The 17,126-nt window shown below is 40.6% G+C and overlaps 1 protein-coding gene across 17 annotated transcripts in view; it reads right to left on the bottom strand.

Moving 5' to 3' along the window:
- The window catches only part of RNF152 (ring finger protein 152), a 242,485-nt gene that overhangs the window by 175,961 nt on the left and 49,398 nt on the right, over positions 1-17,126 (bottom strand). For 11 of the 17 annotated variants that reach the window (XM_075921400.1, XM_075921398.1, XM_014573526.3 and 8 more), the window contains one exon: positions 1,583-15,966. The exons of the other annotated variants lie outside the window; for them this stretch is intronic. In XM_075921400.1, the coding sequence (XP_075777515.1) occupies positions 15,182-15,793 (612 nt within the window). In that variant the 5' untranslated portion in view covers positions 15,794-15,966 and the 3' untranslated portion in view covers positions 1,583-15,181. Of the gene's footprint in view, positions 1-1,582; positions 15,967-17,126 lie in introns of those variants that run through there. 17 annotated transcript variants of the gene reach the window in all.

Here is a 17,126-nt window from a genome sequence, read left to right as displayed (position 1 = left end):
TGGTGTCTGTTGGGACCAGGACAGAAGGTTGGGGGAGAAAGGGGACTGGGTTACAGCAGGGAGGGGAGGTTTTTGGCTCTGGGGAGGAGAAGAGGAGGAGAGGGGAGGGGGATTGGGTTGGGAGTATGCCCCTCTGATGAGTCTGCCGGGACCCACACTGCGTCCAGTGAAGGGGGATCGCCAGGGAATGGCACGGCGAGTGGTGAACCCTCCATCACTTTGCAGGGAGGCGGGGGAAGCCCCGCATAGCTGTCGTGATGGGCCGGCTGGGGAAACCCAGCCACCAGCTTGTAAGAGGGGGCGGAGGAGAGGAGGCAAAGTGTCCGGAGAGGGGGAGTCAGCGGGGAATGACGCGGTGAGCAGCGAACCCTCAGCTGCTTTGCAGTGAGGCAGGGGAAGCCCCTGAACAGCTGCCGGCAACAGGCCGGCTGGGGAAATCATGTTATTCCAGGGACGGTTATGCAATTCAAAAAATGTTCCCTAAAAAAAAAAATCGTGCTATCGCGAAAACGTGTTAAATGAGGAATTACTGTATTTTTTTTATTATTAATTGTTGGGGATCTTTTTTTTTTTTTTGCTCAACTTTGGTCTCTCTCTTTCTTTTCTCAACAATGGGGTTTTTTTTGGGGGGGGGGGAGGGAAGGTGTTCAGTATTTTCAGTTAAACCATCTGGGAACCCTATATCGCAAAGGCCCTGCCCTGCCTTCTGCACTCTATACACTGTCAGGCCCCTTCCCTGAAGGACCCAGACACTGCCAGGTAAGCCTGCTAGTTTATATATAATTGTGATAGATAAAATAAGAATGCAGGGGGTTACAGGATGCTCCCCCAACACATACAACTATGTAAAGTTGCTGAATGCGAAGTGACATGCAAAATCTCAGTCATGACAGCAATAAGCAGGGATTCAACCTGTCTAGATGAAAGCAAAACTCATCTCATCCTTAACTATGGAACTGCAGCTAGTATCTATATAAAAATGCCCATGGGAGAGAAGAGGGGAGAGACAACATTGCAAATGGCAGAAAGAAAAAAAAAGAAAGTTTTCAAGGAAAACAAATCAATGTTGTTATTTTCTACTGCAATCCATCCTCTTGAAATTTAGAAGCCTGTGACATTTCATAAGATAGCTTTATACATGCTGGGCAAAGGTCCCCTAAAGTGATGGGTGTTACACCCGTTTACATCAACTGAGGATCTGGTACACTAATTTCAAAAACGCATATAGAAAGAGAATGTATAACAGATGGTCATCAGGGAATGCTGGGATTTGCACTTGAATAAACATGAGTGAAGCAGCACTTAGCAGTTGCATGGAGTTTACCCATGAAAGGCAAAGGAACTGGAATTGCATTTTGTTGGAGAGACTTCCATCTTTCTTTTACTAATGCATAAAGGTGGCTTTCTTTGGTCTATGTGATGGTCCACTTGAAAGTCACCTCCACACAAAAAACTTGGCCGAGGATCAAAGTTTTTCTTTATTATTCCCCAAAGTTATTAAAATTCTTGGTGTAGCCGACGAGTGAGAATCTTGCCCAATCTCTCGTATTATTTTTTAAAGAAACCCACACATACCAATCTATTCAAATCTTTTTAAAGAACTTTAATCAGACCAAACATGTTGTATCAGTTCTCAACACTTTCACATCTACAAAGGACAAGACACCAGAGGTCAACATACAAAAATACTATATATTAAAATTGTGTCCAGTGGAAGGGAAACCAAAAACTCGTGGACTTTCTAGACACCACACAGGACTGAAGAAAGGAAATAATGTATTAAGACATTCAGATTCATAAACAGCAGCTTAATATCTCCTTTGCAAAGTCAGTATTTGGCAGAATTTTGACACAACAGCCTAACAGCTGATATCCAAATGGCAATTTAGCCCTTTAAAACAAAGTTTGAGATAAATTACACAAATTATTGCAAATGAAACATGTCAATGACTTTAGTTAACTGCTGAGCAGCATCAACTTACCATTTGAGTAGGTTATTATTAACTGAGAGAGTTGGAGAGGGAAAAGCAGCACAGCAACTTGGTGTCATACAAGGAGAGAAGCTATGCTGCAGCTATACAAGAGCCATGGCAGTACTTTAGATGCCCCAGGCTAAGATCAACCTTTACAACCTCTCATAGGCCAATTAACAATACTGCGTGTGGTTTGAAAATGTATTGGAGGAGGTAGGGGGAACAAATTAGGACTTGCAAAAATATAACAGAGTGGGGCTTTCGGAATTTAAACCAAGCACATTTGTCTTTACAAAAATGTGCATATACATACACCATACACAAACGCACACCAGTATACATCAGTACCACTCTAAAGACTGGTAAGTCTTTGTGCTGGTACTGAAGTGTTTCAGCTGTTATGATGCTGGATTGTTTTATTTTGTAACAGCTTCTGAAACTTGTCAATACTGATCAAGACAAGTCTTCTCACTCTTTCCTGTGGAATTTGCCAATACAGCAACCTTTGCTAATAAGGTTAGTTCAAAATGCAAAGGAAGCCAGTCAGGAGTACTGGATTTCTGAGACTGCTTAGTTTATGGTTTGCTAGAACCACTCCTGGAGCTATTAGAAACAGTGCAATTGAAGAAATCCGAACTGAAATCAATCGCAAGTAATTTGGACTACTTGTTGGAAGGCTGACAAGTGACTTCCCTAGAGAACATGTGTATGTGCACTGACTCCATTATTTCTTTTTTCCATGTACTTCCCATATACCATGGTAGACTAATGGCTTCTGTTTTGATTGTCCCTTGAAAATGTCAGTTCTTCTATACAAAAGGGTCTCCTGGCTAGATCCCACAACTGCATCCTTTGAGTTTTCTAGCAAATGCTCCACATCTGCAAATCTCACTACTTTACTTCCAGTGATGGACGGACGGACACAGAGCCTGAGCAGGTGTAGTCTCTGCAACAGGACCCTCAGGGTACATCTACACAGCAGGGGTTAACTTGAAATAATATATGCAAATTGAACTACGTCAATTGTGTAGCTCAGCGTGTCCCAAAATGTGGGCCACAGCCCAGTTCCAGTCCATAAAAAAGAAAACCCACCACCAACCAGTCCTTAGAAAAATTATCATGCACAATCCTATTAATTTGTGTGATGAGTTAGCAGCACCCTGCACTGCCGAGCGCGGCGGCATGGCCCTCTTGGGAGAGCGGGCCCACTGCCACAGCGTCTCTTCCAGACATGCTCCCAGGCGGCAGGGCTAGATCCGGTGGGCACTAGGACCCAGAGAGAAGGCCGGACACAGTGCACACCGACAAAGAATGCCTGGCGCCGGATGCAGCCAGGGGAGCTGGCACTGGCTTATAAAATGGCCGGGATTGGGGTTGGGGGCAAGGAGGATGTAACAACCCGCCAGGTGCCGTGCACACTGACGCAGAAGGTCCAGCACCGGACACAGCCAGGGGAGCTGGGGCTGACTGGCAAAGCGGCCAGGATTGGGGCCAAGAGGGGAGGCAGAACAACCCACTGGATAGGTAGGGCCAGTGACACAATTTATTTGCATATTCATTTCCTTAATGAATATGCAAATGTTGCCAGTCCTCCAAAGCTTGAATGGGTTTACTGGTCCCCTAGTATCAAAAAGATTGGGAACCACTCGTGTAGCTTATTTCAAAATAGCTTATTTCAAACTTGGGAGCGTGTACACAGCACTTATTTAAAAAAAAGAGCACTCTTCTTCTGACTTCCCTTACTCCTCAAACAACGAGGGTTACAGGACTTGGTGCAAGAAGTCCTCCAGCTTGACAGTATTTTGACTTTATTTCAGAATAACTGCCTGCTGTGTAGACGCGGACTAAGTTATTTCAAAATAACGCTAGCTATTTCAAAATAATGTTGCTATGTAGGCGTACCCTTACTGGTGCTCATTCAAAGCAAAGTGAAAAGCAGGAACAAGTACTGCTTTTCTCTGACAATATTTAAAAAGCTGTAGAGCAGAAAGAACAAATATGACCTGAATTAAAAACAGTTTTACTCTTCCCTTATATTTCTTTATGGAAACTGGAAAATGAATTACTGAAATTTGAGTTAAAAAAAAAAAAGGTGTGTTAGAAGCCACCACAAAATAGAATATAAGCAGCACAATAGCATACACGGCTCAGCAAAGCAGTGGCATTTCTGAGCTATCTTTTCCATGGTGCATGGAGATAAATAAAGGAAAGTCATCCTCCATTTCTTGAAATAGAGGTATAGGTGTAAACTATCTGATAGCCTAAAAGGAAGCTTATGGTAAGGTTCTCACATTTCTCTGAACTGTTTCTGTGAAATATATATTATGATAACTACTAAGCAACAAAGCATAAGACTGCAAAGATATCATCACAGATGTATTTGACTGTCCCAGCTATGGTAAAATCTATAGTGTCCTTATAGAGTGATTCTAGACAGGAGAAAAGTTATAAGTAGTTCATATTTCATTTCCACATATGTATTAGTATGACAATGGGCCAAATTCCTTCTTATTTTACACGGGCAAAAGACCCATTGGACCAAATCCCGTAGAACTGATTTAGGACTTATCTACATGAGGATGCTCAGAAAAGTTAATCCAAATTAACTATAGGTATGAATTTAAAATGGATTAATTAAACTGCATTAAATCCCTCTGTGGACACTCATTGATAATTTAAATTATCTTAATTCAGTTTATCTTAATTCTATTTCCTGAGTGTCGCAGTGTAGACAGGTAATGCATATAAAATGTCTTTTCCACAAGTAAAATCTAAGTTATTAACAAAAAGTAACAGTCTTTTCAGGAGACAAGGAATGTATCCACAAACCTGGCTGATCTTTACTGATCAATGACTACTCATTTCTGATTTATAAAATGATAGTTACCTTTACATATATTACATATCAATTAGAGTCATTAGCTAAACTCACGAAATAGCTTAATGAAGCAAAAGATCTGATTGTTATTCTGACAAATGAAAATCATGACTAACACCATTTAGATCACTACAAGAGCTCAAAGTCAATAAAGGGTAAGCTGTAACAGGCAAATTTACAAAGAAATCCAGGGCCTAAAAATTGGCCAGAAAAGGAAAAGACTATTAATGTAATGAGGAATAATATTTGTGTGTATATTTGTGTCTTTTATAAAAAAAAAGACAGAAGCAGAAAGGCCTCTTCCTCCTCCCCACCTCCCCACCCCAAAAAAGCCTGATGGATTCAATGTCACTAGCAACAAATACAGTTTTTGATAATTTTAAAACCAAAACAACACTATCTGTTAATCTTGACAGCGTTCCAGAAGATACTTGACTTTGCTAGCGTTGCATGCCTGTCTGGATGACTGACCAGACATGCCAAATGTTGCAATAATGTGTATACCATTGGTGAGCATAATGTTGTGGTAACATTTTCCCACCCTTCTCTCCCTGGTAGGCAGCAGGCATGTTTTGTCTTATCCAGATGAGAAAAAACACTTGAAACTTCAGTGTAGCCAACGAATTTAGCAACTATCAACATTAAGCAGAGATTCAGCTAGAGCAACCTAAATGTTCACCAAGTGCCTCAGCAATTCATCTCAGCAAGAGAGTCATTAGAATTAAATTTATTTCTCCAGGGCTTTGTTATTTGTGTTACAATATTTGTGACGTGAGTGCATTACATGATATGTATAATGGGCAGCTAAAAAGAGAACATATAGCAAATTTTGAAAAACTTAAGGTATGTTAGTACAAACTTTACCTTCAAAGGTTTGAAAATAGTTTTGGTTGATGGCAATCCCTCCCCCAACCCAATCTTTTAAAAAAAATAAAAAAAAAATTCTGTTGTGCATCACAACAAAAACCCATGATCTCAAAAAACTTCCCATGGAAATGCAGAGAGTTTGCACTTTTAGTTTAAAAAAAAAAATCAAAATTCCATCTGGACTTACTCAGAATGAAATTGAGGAGTTTCAGTAACAAGAAGCTGGGGAAGCCTAAAAGCCAGGAGATCCAGGCTATGAGAATCCTGGTTTTGCAGCATCCCAAAAAGCAGACAAGCTGAACAGATACACAGATTCCTGCAAAATGTTTCAATTTTAATGAATCCGCATTTTCCAGTAGAAAAATATTCCATCAGAAAATTTCCAACCTGTCCTACAATAAATCAGCTGTATTATGGGATTTACGGTCAAAAACCTGTTAATTCTACTTTTAAATTGCAAAATTTAAAAAAGTGTTTCTTCAAGGCAAACCTATTTATCATACGCATTTGAGAATCATTCAACAAAGACTAAGCATGATTCCATAAAGCGCCTCAGACCATGCTTAAATCCACCCTTAGCAGAAAAGCACTAAAAGCATGTTCTGAATTGTAAGTATGTGCCTGAGTCCATCTGACTGGCTTAACTCAATGCATATGAGCTCTCTCAGGCCCCAAGTGCTTTAAGAAATACATTTAAGAAATTTTAGAATTTGAGATGCATTCATATCCATTATACCAAATGTGTATACCATTCACATTTAAATGTGAAGATGAAGATATATATATATATATATATATATATGCAATTCAATTCAGCCAGCAGATTGGCTCAAATGTTTTGACAAGTGGGCCTTCCTTTCCCATACTAGAAATCAGAACCTTTCTACTGCAGGCAAAATTGATTTTTAAAATGAACATCTACTTATCAGCTCCACTTTCTTAAATTCCATATCTTCCACAAAAGAAGATTGTGGTTCCACTCCAAAGGAAGTAATAATTTATTACATTTATTCCATCAACAGGAGGGAAAAAGGACTAGCCACAACACTGGTGTATTACTGAAAACTGACCACAATCTCAGAAATATGAAATAATCTTGTTATTCATAGTAACAGGACAATCCATTTCTAATTCTTTAGTGACTATCTACAACTTAGATATGGAATGGAGAAGTGAAATTTGAATCTAAAGTTAAGCAACCTGACAAGTTAAACAAAGTTTTCAGATCTTGATCCAGACTCAGATTCTTCTTTAATGGATCCCACCACAAAAATTCAAAACCAGTCAAGGCAGTTAGTTTTGAAAATTTCCATCACCCTAACTATTGCAATAACATCAGAAATGCATTAACATTGGTGGGAAATACTCTTGGGCAAGTAACTACTTGACTTTTTCCAATTAACATTTACATCAACTTGAAAAAAAAATACAGAAAAACCCAACCCTCTTATATAACCCTATTTTTTCTTATACACAAATGTGAAGTACAATACTGCCTTTGTCTTCAATTAAATAACTTACTAAATCAACAGCCATGACACTGACATTAACAAGGAACAACAAAAGATCTTTGTGGAGTTTTTCTGGCTTTTTCTTGACAGTTTTGTCAGTCATTTATTTTTGCACTGGGATATGACCATCTGCTTTCCAGACATTTGGCTTTCAAAAGAAGCATGCTTGTAACTCATGCAATTCCCAGGATTTCTGATTTTTCAAAACCCTAGAACAAGCCACTGCACTTTGCAAGTTTTTTTAATTAGGCAGGAAACAATTTCCAAAATACAGAGTCTCAAACCTCAAAGGGGATTAGGATCTACACTAACCAGAATTTCAAAATGTTTGGCCAAACCAGTCGAGCAATGATATAACAAGTCATCTAACTCCCATGCATCAGAAATAGCTCATCTAATTCAGCTCAAGTTTGCCAGATAAATGTATCCACTTATCACAAATATCCAGTACCAAGGTACTGCCTGATTATCCTTCCATTCAATTTTGCGCCGTCTCCATGTCTCTGCACTCTAAAAATCACCATCTGTCTTCATGTCACTTCCTGCTCCATGTTGATTTCATGAGCTGCTGACAATATCACACCCAAATACCCTTCCCTGCTTGCTCATGTAGATATGGTGAACTCTTAATACTCTCAAAACCCACATTTCCAGCCCTCCTCATTTCAGAGCCTCATTTTACCTCAGGCATTGTACGGACCCCAGGACAGTAGCAGGTAAGAAGCCAATGAACTGAGCACCTGGCCAGGATGCAGAAGACATTGATACAAAGTGGGCAAAATCCAGAAGCCCCAGCATTTGGGTGGGGCAGGAGGAGTTGAGGGAGCAGCAGCTAGAGCAAAGGGAGAGAGAAGAAGAGTCATGGACTCCTCCACAATGAAGAAGCTGCCTCAGGGTGTACAAACACAACCAATATAACCACACAGCATTCATTCATTTTTAGTTATAAATGATCCACCCAGTATTAGGTAACAGATAAACTTCTGATCTTTGCTCTGTGTGTGTGTGTGTGTGTATGTGTGTGCGTGCGCTCACTCGCACACACGCAGGCAGGTTTGAACCTGGGACCTCTGGAGCTTAGTATAGGAGCCTCTACCCTTTGAGCTAAAAAGACAGCTGGCTCTCATCCCATGCTGTAAAAGTCTCTTGTTCTTAGCTGTTGCTGTGGTGTAGGTGCCACTGCAGGGGACAGTGAACCACACTAGGTGCATGGGTTACACATGGCAGCGCTCACTCCCCCCCACCCCCCGCCTTCAATACCCTCCTCTTCCTCATGCCCAGTGATGTTTTTGTGATGGTACTGCCTGGGACGCAGTACCGGCACCTCCAGATGCAGTACCAGCACCTCCAGTCAGAGCTCAAAAACTTTTCCCCTGGAGTACCAGCACTTTTTTTTTAAAAATAAACACACCAAAAAAAAAAAAAAAAAAAATCACTGCTCGTGCCCTTATGCACACACAAGTCCTAACTTTAATACGAAGCCAATATGCATATAGGTAATGTGTGAGTGGTATAGGCTTGGGACAAATAGTTTCTTCCAGCTGTGAATCCTGTCTAATCCCTGTGAAATGCTTCTGGCATTTGGGAGAATACTTCGTGAAAATTCAGCTAATGTTTAGATCTAAACTATAGAGATACTTACGGAAGCATTAATTGAATGCTTTAAAATACATTCCCTGGACATGTGTTAGGTCTTAAATTCCAACTTCTTAGACAACACAGAATTGCTCATTTGCTAAAGATGCTAAAGACAGCTTCAGAAATATCAGCACGCCATTCAACTTTGTGTGAAACAAGCAGGGTGTAGCTTGGCTTGGGTCAATAATGGCATACAAAATGTTAAAATGACAGAGAAAGAACAAGGAACAATCCTAGCTGTCAGGCCTAAGGACAGTGTAATGGAAAGTAAAAGTCATTTACATGCTGTAATTCCATTGCAGCATTTCAGTTGAATCTTGCCCTGCTAAATAAATACTCTTACATTAAGGTCTTTTACGGTATGTGAATCCTTCCAATAGCCTCCTGAGTGATGTTTGAATTTTCGTTTGTGGGGAATGCATGAGAACAGAACCATGTACCCTGCAAGGTTAACACCAGTGTTCCACTAAATCAGGGGTAGAGAACCTTTGGGGGTCAGGGGCCACTGAAACGTCAGTCAGAGGCCGCACTCAAGTGAAAAGCAAAAAACAACCATCCTCACTGACATGGCCCCAGACCGAGAAGAAAGACACTACACACCAATTTAGGGCCCAGCCTAGTACATTTAGTGTTCCAGGCCGAAGGTGGGGCAGCGGGGGCCCTGATCTAGGCAAGCTGGGGAGCCAGAGGTTTTCCACCCTTGCACTAAATGTATTTATTGATTAATGGAGTTCTTCTGAATAACAATCTGTGTTGTAATACAGTTTAAATTCACAAATATCTGTTTAGGTCTGGGAGTTTGTTCTGGCCATCACTGATGCACAAGTCACAAGATGACCATAGGACAATTGGAAAGAAATCCAGATAAAGTGGAGTCCAGTGATACTCAAATCATGTATCACTGGGAATGGCAGATCCTTCCCAAAAGTGGAGGATTTAAGGGCCTCTGCCCCAAGGTACCATCTTTCCTCTTTCTCCAGAGGCCTATCCCTGCTCCAACCCCTTCCTTGCAAGGCCCCACAAGGGGCTTGGACACACGTTTTAGGGACTGCTTTTGGCCCCCACAACATAGCCAAGTAGAGGGTTGGTCATGGCTCTCTCATGGCTGCTTGCACAGCTCTTACCATTGCCAGGCTGCTGCTCCAAAGCCCCACCCCCTGACCAGAGCTGGGTCAGGATGAAAAGCCACACAGGCAGCAGATATTGACTTTGCACCTCCATTGGCCCTGGGCTGGGCAGGGACATGGACCAGGAGCCTCACTTGGACCCCACAGGCAGGTGGAGAGTCTGTATGACTCCCACAACTGCACAGGTTCTCCAGCTAGACTCCTTCAGCTGTCAGCCTGTCTGAGAAGGGGCTGAACCTTGGGGAAAAAGAAGGGCCAGGGTCCACTGCGGCAAAAGAATGGACAGGCTAAGTAAAAGGGCCACAGTCCCCAGGCCCCTTGTTCTGCCATCACTGGTATCAGTCACAAGTAAAAATAAGTTGTTTGGTCTCAGAGTCCTGTGTCCTTATTTTGCAGTGGATTTGTTACATGCACAATCTCCATTCAAGAAAAACCTTATGCCTGTAATATTAGGGAGATGCTGGGGGGGTACATCTAGACTACACACATCTTTCAAAAGCTTTTTCAAAAGAATCTTTTGAAAAAAAACTTTTCAAAAGAGATAGCCACAACTTTTTCAAAAAAGCAAACCACTTTTTCCAAAAGAGCACCCAGGCAATCTGGATGCTCTCTTTGAAAAAAGCCTTGTTTGTGGTCAAGAACTCCTTTTTTTGAAAGAGCACCTTCAAAAAAAGGCATTCTTCTTCATAAAATGAGGTTTACCGCTGTTAAAAAACCCACCGCGTTCTTTCGATTTAATTTCAAAAGAACACGGCGGCAGTCTAGGCACAAATGATGTTTTTTTCAAAATAACCCTGTAGTCTAGACAGCCTAGGAGTTGGCTGATCTGGATTATGGAGCACTAGCATGATTGTGAGGGAAGGGGAGGAGATGATACATACCTAGCTGCGCAACACATGCTCAAACTAATGCCATTCGTGTCTCATTTGCATAAGGAATACAAGTGATTTTAAAATTTGAATATAACAGAAAAGAATATCTATGTGGGTCTCTAGACAGATGTATTTTCTACTTTAAATCAGATATTTTTCCCACACTCCTTTTGAAAGCCTACCACAGTCCATGCTTAAAATTGGTCTTGAGGATCTCAGCCAAACTCTAGCTTTGGTTACACCAGTGTAAACACAGAGCAACTCCTCTGGAGTTACTGTATATACTGTTCACTTTAAGGTGAAGGACTGAAGAAACCATAACTCACTTGATGTGTTCATTCTTTTCCTGCCAATGTTTTATTAATACCAGCCTTCATTAATAAAGATAAACTTTAGACTCACGATTGCTCCATTTGGAAAAATCACTCATCCTTCTTTCCATATCATTTAAGCATTATCAATGACCAACACAATTTTCTTTAAAAAAAAAAAATCCCACAGACCAAAACATTGTTTTGAATTTTTAAAATGTACTGAACTAACTTTACCAAAGTGAGCCCTATTTCTGTGTCTCAGCAAAGCACAGGCCAAAAACTGAAGCAGAGACCTTTAAAATAAAAGCAGCAAATAATATACCTTCATAAAAGAATAATTTGTCCAAAATTGCAGGTGTACAAATAACTCAGCAAGATTAAGAACAAATAAAGTTTGCTCAACTAGTACTTGTGTCATTAAAAAAAAGTTTCTCCTTTTTGAAGAACAGAGTGTGATCACAAGAGTTGCTGATACACAGATTAAGAACCAACATGTAGCTGATCATTTTGGCATGAAATTGGTGCAGAACTGGGATACTATATAAGTTTAAATGTTTTCCATGGGAATAATTGCTCTAGCACATTTTGCAAAGTCATGGCCATATATAGTGGTCTCCTTTCTGAATACCAAGTAAGGAGGAACATAAAATGGAATAGATCACACTACATTTTAAAGTCTGAATGTTAACCTACTTGAGAAATTATCTAACACTGTACATTGCAATATACTACAGCACATTTCTGCACTCATCAGCATAAAACGATATGATCTAACATGATATGAAGGTTGCTATATTTAAATGATAGTCACACTGCCTGAAGCAAAAAAGAAACTTCCCCCATAAAATTATATTTTTGAATAGGAGTTCACTCACAAATCTTGAGGTTTTATATATTGCACTCAGACAAAGGCTGTAAGCAGGCAAATGTCGGAATCAGAAATTAGGTCAGCGACTCATTTCAGCAGGCTCTAACAGTACAAGAAACTCACGCTCACAAAACAATGCACTGTGTTAAGTAACACAGTATGGTGTTCTAGTCAGATGATGCCTACATCATTGATACCAGATTAAACCCCATGTTTGCCTGTTGTGTAATAAGTTATGTAGTGTAGCATTTTAACCTAATTTCTGGTTTACCCTTCCAACTACACTCTTCATGAAGGGAGAGGAACACAGCATTTTTTATGCGACAGATTATTTGAAAACAGAGAACCTATTTTGTCAAGAGCTTCCATCAGTCATTGTATGGTCATTCCAACACTAATGTTATTAGTATTGAATGCTCATGGCCTTCTACTCCACTATCTTGCATCTTGTCTAGTCATTTACACTTTTGGTCAATCAGTGCAAAATCAGTGTCAAGTGTCACTATTCTGATCTGGAAGCATTTCACATCCCTCACATGCCACAATGGTAGTGATTACAAGGAGCAAGGCAGTATGTCCTCTGTCTGATGAAGTCAGAAATAGTGGGGAGCTATAGCTCCATTATATGTTAACGTGTAACATGAAAATAGAGTTCTTACATAATGATGAAACACATGAATAATTTTAATACTGCATGTGTTTGGAATTAATCATCCTGTTACACCCCCACTTTCACTGATGTCCAGGAGCAAAATATTTATAATAAGCATTTGTAAATAGGTTCTCTGCATATGGTTCTGCATGTGCTCTCATGTGTCACCTCTGGGGTATTTTCTTTGTTGTGCCCAGACAAATGGCAACAGATAAAAACAGGCACGGTACATTAGTAGCTTCACTTTCAGATGTAAGCTTACTTTTACTAACTTAACTATCAAGGATATACAAGACATTCTTACAGTACAGACTAAGTGAGAGGTGGGGAGGGAGAAGCATCTAGCACTAGGATTCTCCTAATATGTGCTCTGTTTTTATTTTCAAATGAAAATTATGTTCATAATGAGCCAAATTTTCCTGTTACACGAGTGCAACACCACTGACTACTTTTATGAGCCTAATTCAGTTGAAACAAGGTTCCCTAGGGTTATTACATGGGATTGAATGATCTCAAATTAACAATTAGAAATAATAATAATAGATTAGTGGTCATTGTTCATTGGGCTTATACCCATGTAATTGTCCAGTAACAAAGCGAATCAGAAAAACAAATAATTTTTACTGCCCTAGAGTTCTGCCACAAGTCCCATTCCAATCCTTAAAATTCAGACAAACCAATCCTTTCAATCAGATTCTGATCCTCTTACTCATACTGACTACATTATTCCCAAGGCATCCCACAAAACGTGATGGGCGTTCTTGTTAAGTAAGGTGTTAGCATAAATATTACAGTTTGTCCCTTTATGAGCAGTCACATGGGCTTTGTAATCTCCACATTCAGTATTAAAAAAAAAAAATTCATTTTCTCTCTTGGTAGTTTCAAATATGGCTCTAAGGGAAACAATGTTTCTACCACTGAAAGGAGTTAATTGGGTCCTATATGAGCTCACATAGGGTACGTCTAAATTAAGCTATGCAACTTAAGCTATGTCAATTGTGTAGCTGAAGTAAAAAATCAGTGAAGTCAGCTTTTGGCGCTGTTTACACAGGAGGAAGTTGAAGGAAGAACACTTTTCCTTCGACTTCCCTTACTCCTCATGAAGTGAGGGTTACCATGAGTTTGGAGTAAGTCGTCCTCCAGCTCAGCATTATTTTGAAATAAAGACTTGTAGTCAGTTATTCCAAAATAATGCTGCTACGTAGCTGTACCCATAGGCTTTAGACCAGTGAGACTCCAGCAATTTAGGCGAGGCATCATGGTCCACTGGGTTAAGCATGAGTTCTGGGTTCTGCTCCCAGTTCTGACCTATCTGTGACCGTAGGAAAGTCCCACACACATCTCTACCTGCTTCCCAATTATTGGCTGCTCGTATGTATCTAGAACATGAACTCTTTGGAAGTGAGGACTGTCTTCTGCTAGATATTTGTACAATGCTTGGCACATCGAGACCTCTATTTCTGTTCAGCCATCCACAGAGTTACTCCCAATTTACACTGTCAGTGACTCAGACACAACTTTGAATGACCAATGAGGCAAAGATGGTCCCATGTTTTAAGAAAACAAATCTTTTAGCAGGAAGCATGTCCTTTTCTATAACCCATTTCTTCAATAATCCCCAGGGAGGCCAGAGCCTTGAGAAGCCTGCCTGACAGACTAGAGGTGACACAACATGTCCAATGCTTACACTTCAAAGCCATACTTTTTGATGGGGCTTACGCAGCAGGGTTTTGACTGCACTATTAGGTTGCCCTCCATGGCCACTTTATTGCTCCACTGCTTGTATCTTGCTTTACCAAAACACTTGGAAGAGACACTTCATTACAGTGGAAACAAAATGAAAGTATACAACAAAAATACACCTCACATATGAAACACAATCGCTTGTAAAATATTTCCTTTAAAAACTATTAAGCAACTTTCTAACTTATTAATGTGCAATTTAAGATATATAAAAAGCCCTAACAACTAAATGATTTATTTATTTATTTTTACAATTCCCTCTCTTCTTTCCCATTAAAAAAATAGTATGCACTGGCATTAGAATATCTTGACTGAGTCTTACACGGATTCTCATGTTCAATTCTACTTATACATATAGCATTTTGATTTTAATCTACTGCATTTAGAGAGTGATCATATACTGTAAAAGTATAACCAGCTAAGTAGATGTCTTTAATCTCATAACAGGATAAAAATCATTAGGAGTTACGTCCATCTGATCACTGAGGATAGTACACATGCAGTTTTCCTCAATGCTGTTACCATCAGATGCTCATTATGATTTTTTCTGTACCCTTCTGAGAGGTCTTCTGAGAGGTTTTGCTTTTTAGGATTGCCTTCAGATTGTCACACAGCTGTCCGGTGTCAAGCATTCTGGAGTAATTGGTCAATGTTGCAGTGCATCACACTGGAGCCTGTCATCACCTCCTTCCCACCCCCTACATTATCTCATTGGAGTATTCTGGGAGCAGACCCCTTTCAGCCGCAGGAAATCACAGTGAAACGCTTAGAAATGCAAGACATATTGTGGAGGACAATACCCAGGAGAAAGACCAAGACACATGCCACCAAAATCACAGTGCAAACACCTGACCAGGTGGAGCTTTTCACAACACCCCTCCTGTCTTGCTCCTCCTCTCCAACTTCCTGCGGGATCCCTCCTTGCAGGGGCTGCTGCTCAGTTGGGATTGTCACCACAGTGACAGACTTTTGCTGACTACCTGGCAGGAGGCGACAGCCAATGTCTCCTGGCAAGAGCGCTCTCTCCTTCGAGATGGGCAAGGGCAACATGTAGCACCCATTGCTTGGAAGTTTGATGAAGACCGGGGTGTGCTCTGACGTATGGGGAATTGCAATCACAGCAATGACGTCTGGGTCATCAGGCAGCTGAGATACAGAAAGTCCTGGGGGCAATTTAGTGATACCTCGGCACCAGGGACATCTCAAGTCCTTCTGGCTTGTCCTCATCTGCTGAAGGCAAACAGAACAGCAGGTATGCTTGCAGTCCAGCAACTTGGGCCTCCGTCGGGGGCTATAATAATTGAAACAAATCTGACATTCCAGCAGAGAGTCTTGGGACAGCGTCTCCATTGTAGCCCTAATAGTGAAAATTCTGATTATTTTAATAGAGTCTTGCTGTATAGTCCAAAAATTGAAGCCTGGTGCAGTTCCTCTCTTCCAGTGATTTCTTCCTTTGATTTCACCAGTGAAGGACAATGGTTAGACAGTTTGTAGCTGAGCATCTGACTTTAATGTTTTGGTATCTGAAAGAAATAAAACATTCAAATGAACAAGGTTAATTGCAAAGACCAAACAAAATGCAGAGGGAGGAAAAAAAAAAAAAAAAAAAAGACAGGTGGCTTTAAAATTCAGGAAAATAGTATCTGCACCTCTAGTGTACTTTTTTAGAGGAACACTTTCAGGTCAGTCTTTACTAGGCTTCCATTTTTGTAGCTACATGTAATCATCAACACCATTTTGCAAAAGCAGTTTATGTCCACAAAAATGGAGGCTAAATCTGGCCCTTAGCCCATCTTTCATTTAACACATTTTTAGAATTTCTCAAACATTTCTGTGCTGTAATCATTTCTTTTTAAGCCTTTAAACCCTTAAGAATTTTTAGCTGTTTCCATCCACTACTAATTCTGCACATGAGATAAGAAATGCAAATGCTTAAAAAGAGTCTAGGTACCTAAATTATGCCAGTAAAGCATATGCATGAATGAGCAAACAACTACCCTCATTGGTGTGATCCTAACACCTCCATGCCAACTGACAGACCACTGTTCTGTAACAGTTACTCTTGACAGTTGACAAACTCACTACACTTAACACATTACTTTTATAGCACTTAACAAAAAAGGGTCAAGTGAGGTTTTTAATTTAAAAAAACATACATAATATTGATAATCATTGGGAGATGTATTTATGGATGATATTTAAGGAGTTGTGTGTGTATGTACTGAAAATATGATTTAGTGATGGTCTTGGACTAAGTAGGCAAACAGGTTTTTGCCAGACAAAGGTATCTATTCATCTTCCTGCCTCATATTACGCATTGTAAGCCACCACAGTGAAAGCCTCATTTTACAGTAAAACTCCATTGGTCCGGCATCCAATGGTCCGGCACCATCAGAAACCCGGAAGTGCTCTGGCTGCCCGACAATTGGAGCTGCTCTGCTCCCAGCTTCCCCGATTCAGCCGCTGCTGAAACTGACCAGCAGCAGCTGAATTGGGGATGCCTGGGGCAGAGCGGGACTATCGGAAGGGGGCGGCTATGAGGGGTCTGGGGTGGCATCCTCCCCTCCACCCTTCATAGCCCCCCCCCCTTCCGATAGTCCGGCATATCTGATCATCTGAAACCACCTGGATCCTAAAGGTGCCGGATTATCGCAAGTTTACTGTACTTACAACATGGAGCCAG

Source organism: Pelodiscus sinensis, chromosome 2 (assembly GCF_049634645.1).
Source record: "Pelodiscus sinensis isolate JC-2024 chromosome 2, ASM4963464v1, whole genome shotgun sequence".
In the NCBI taxonomy this organism is placed as follows: domain Eukaryota; kingdom Metazoa; phylum Chordata; order Testudines; family Trionychidae; genus Pelodiscus; species Pelodiscus sinensis.
This window is presented reverse-complemented; position numbering and strand designations above follow the sequence as displayed.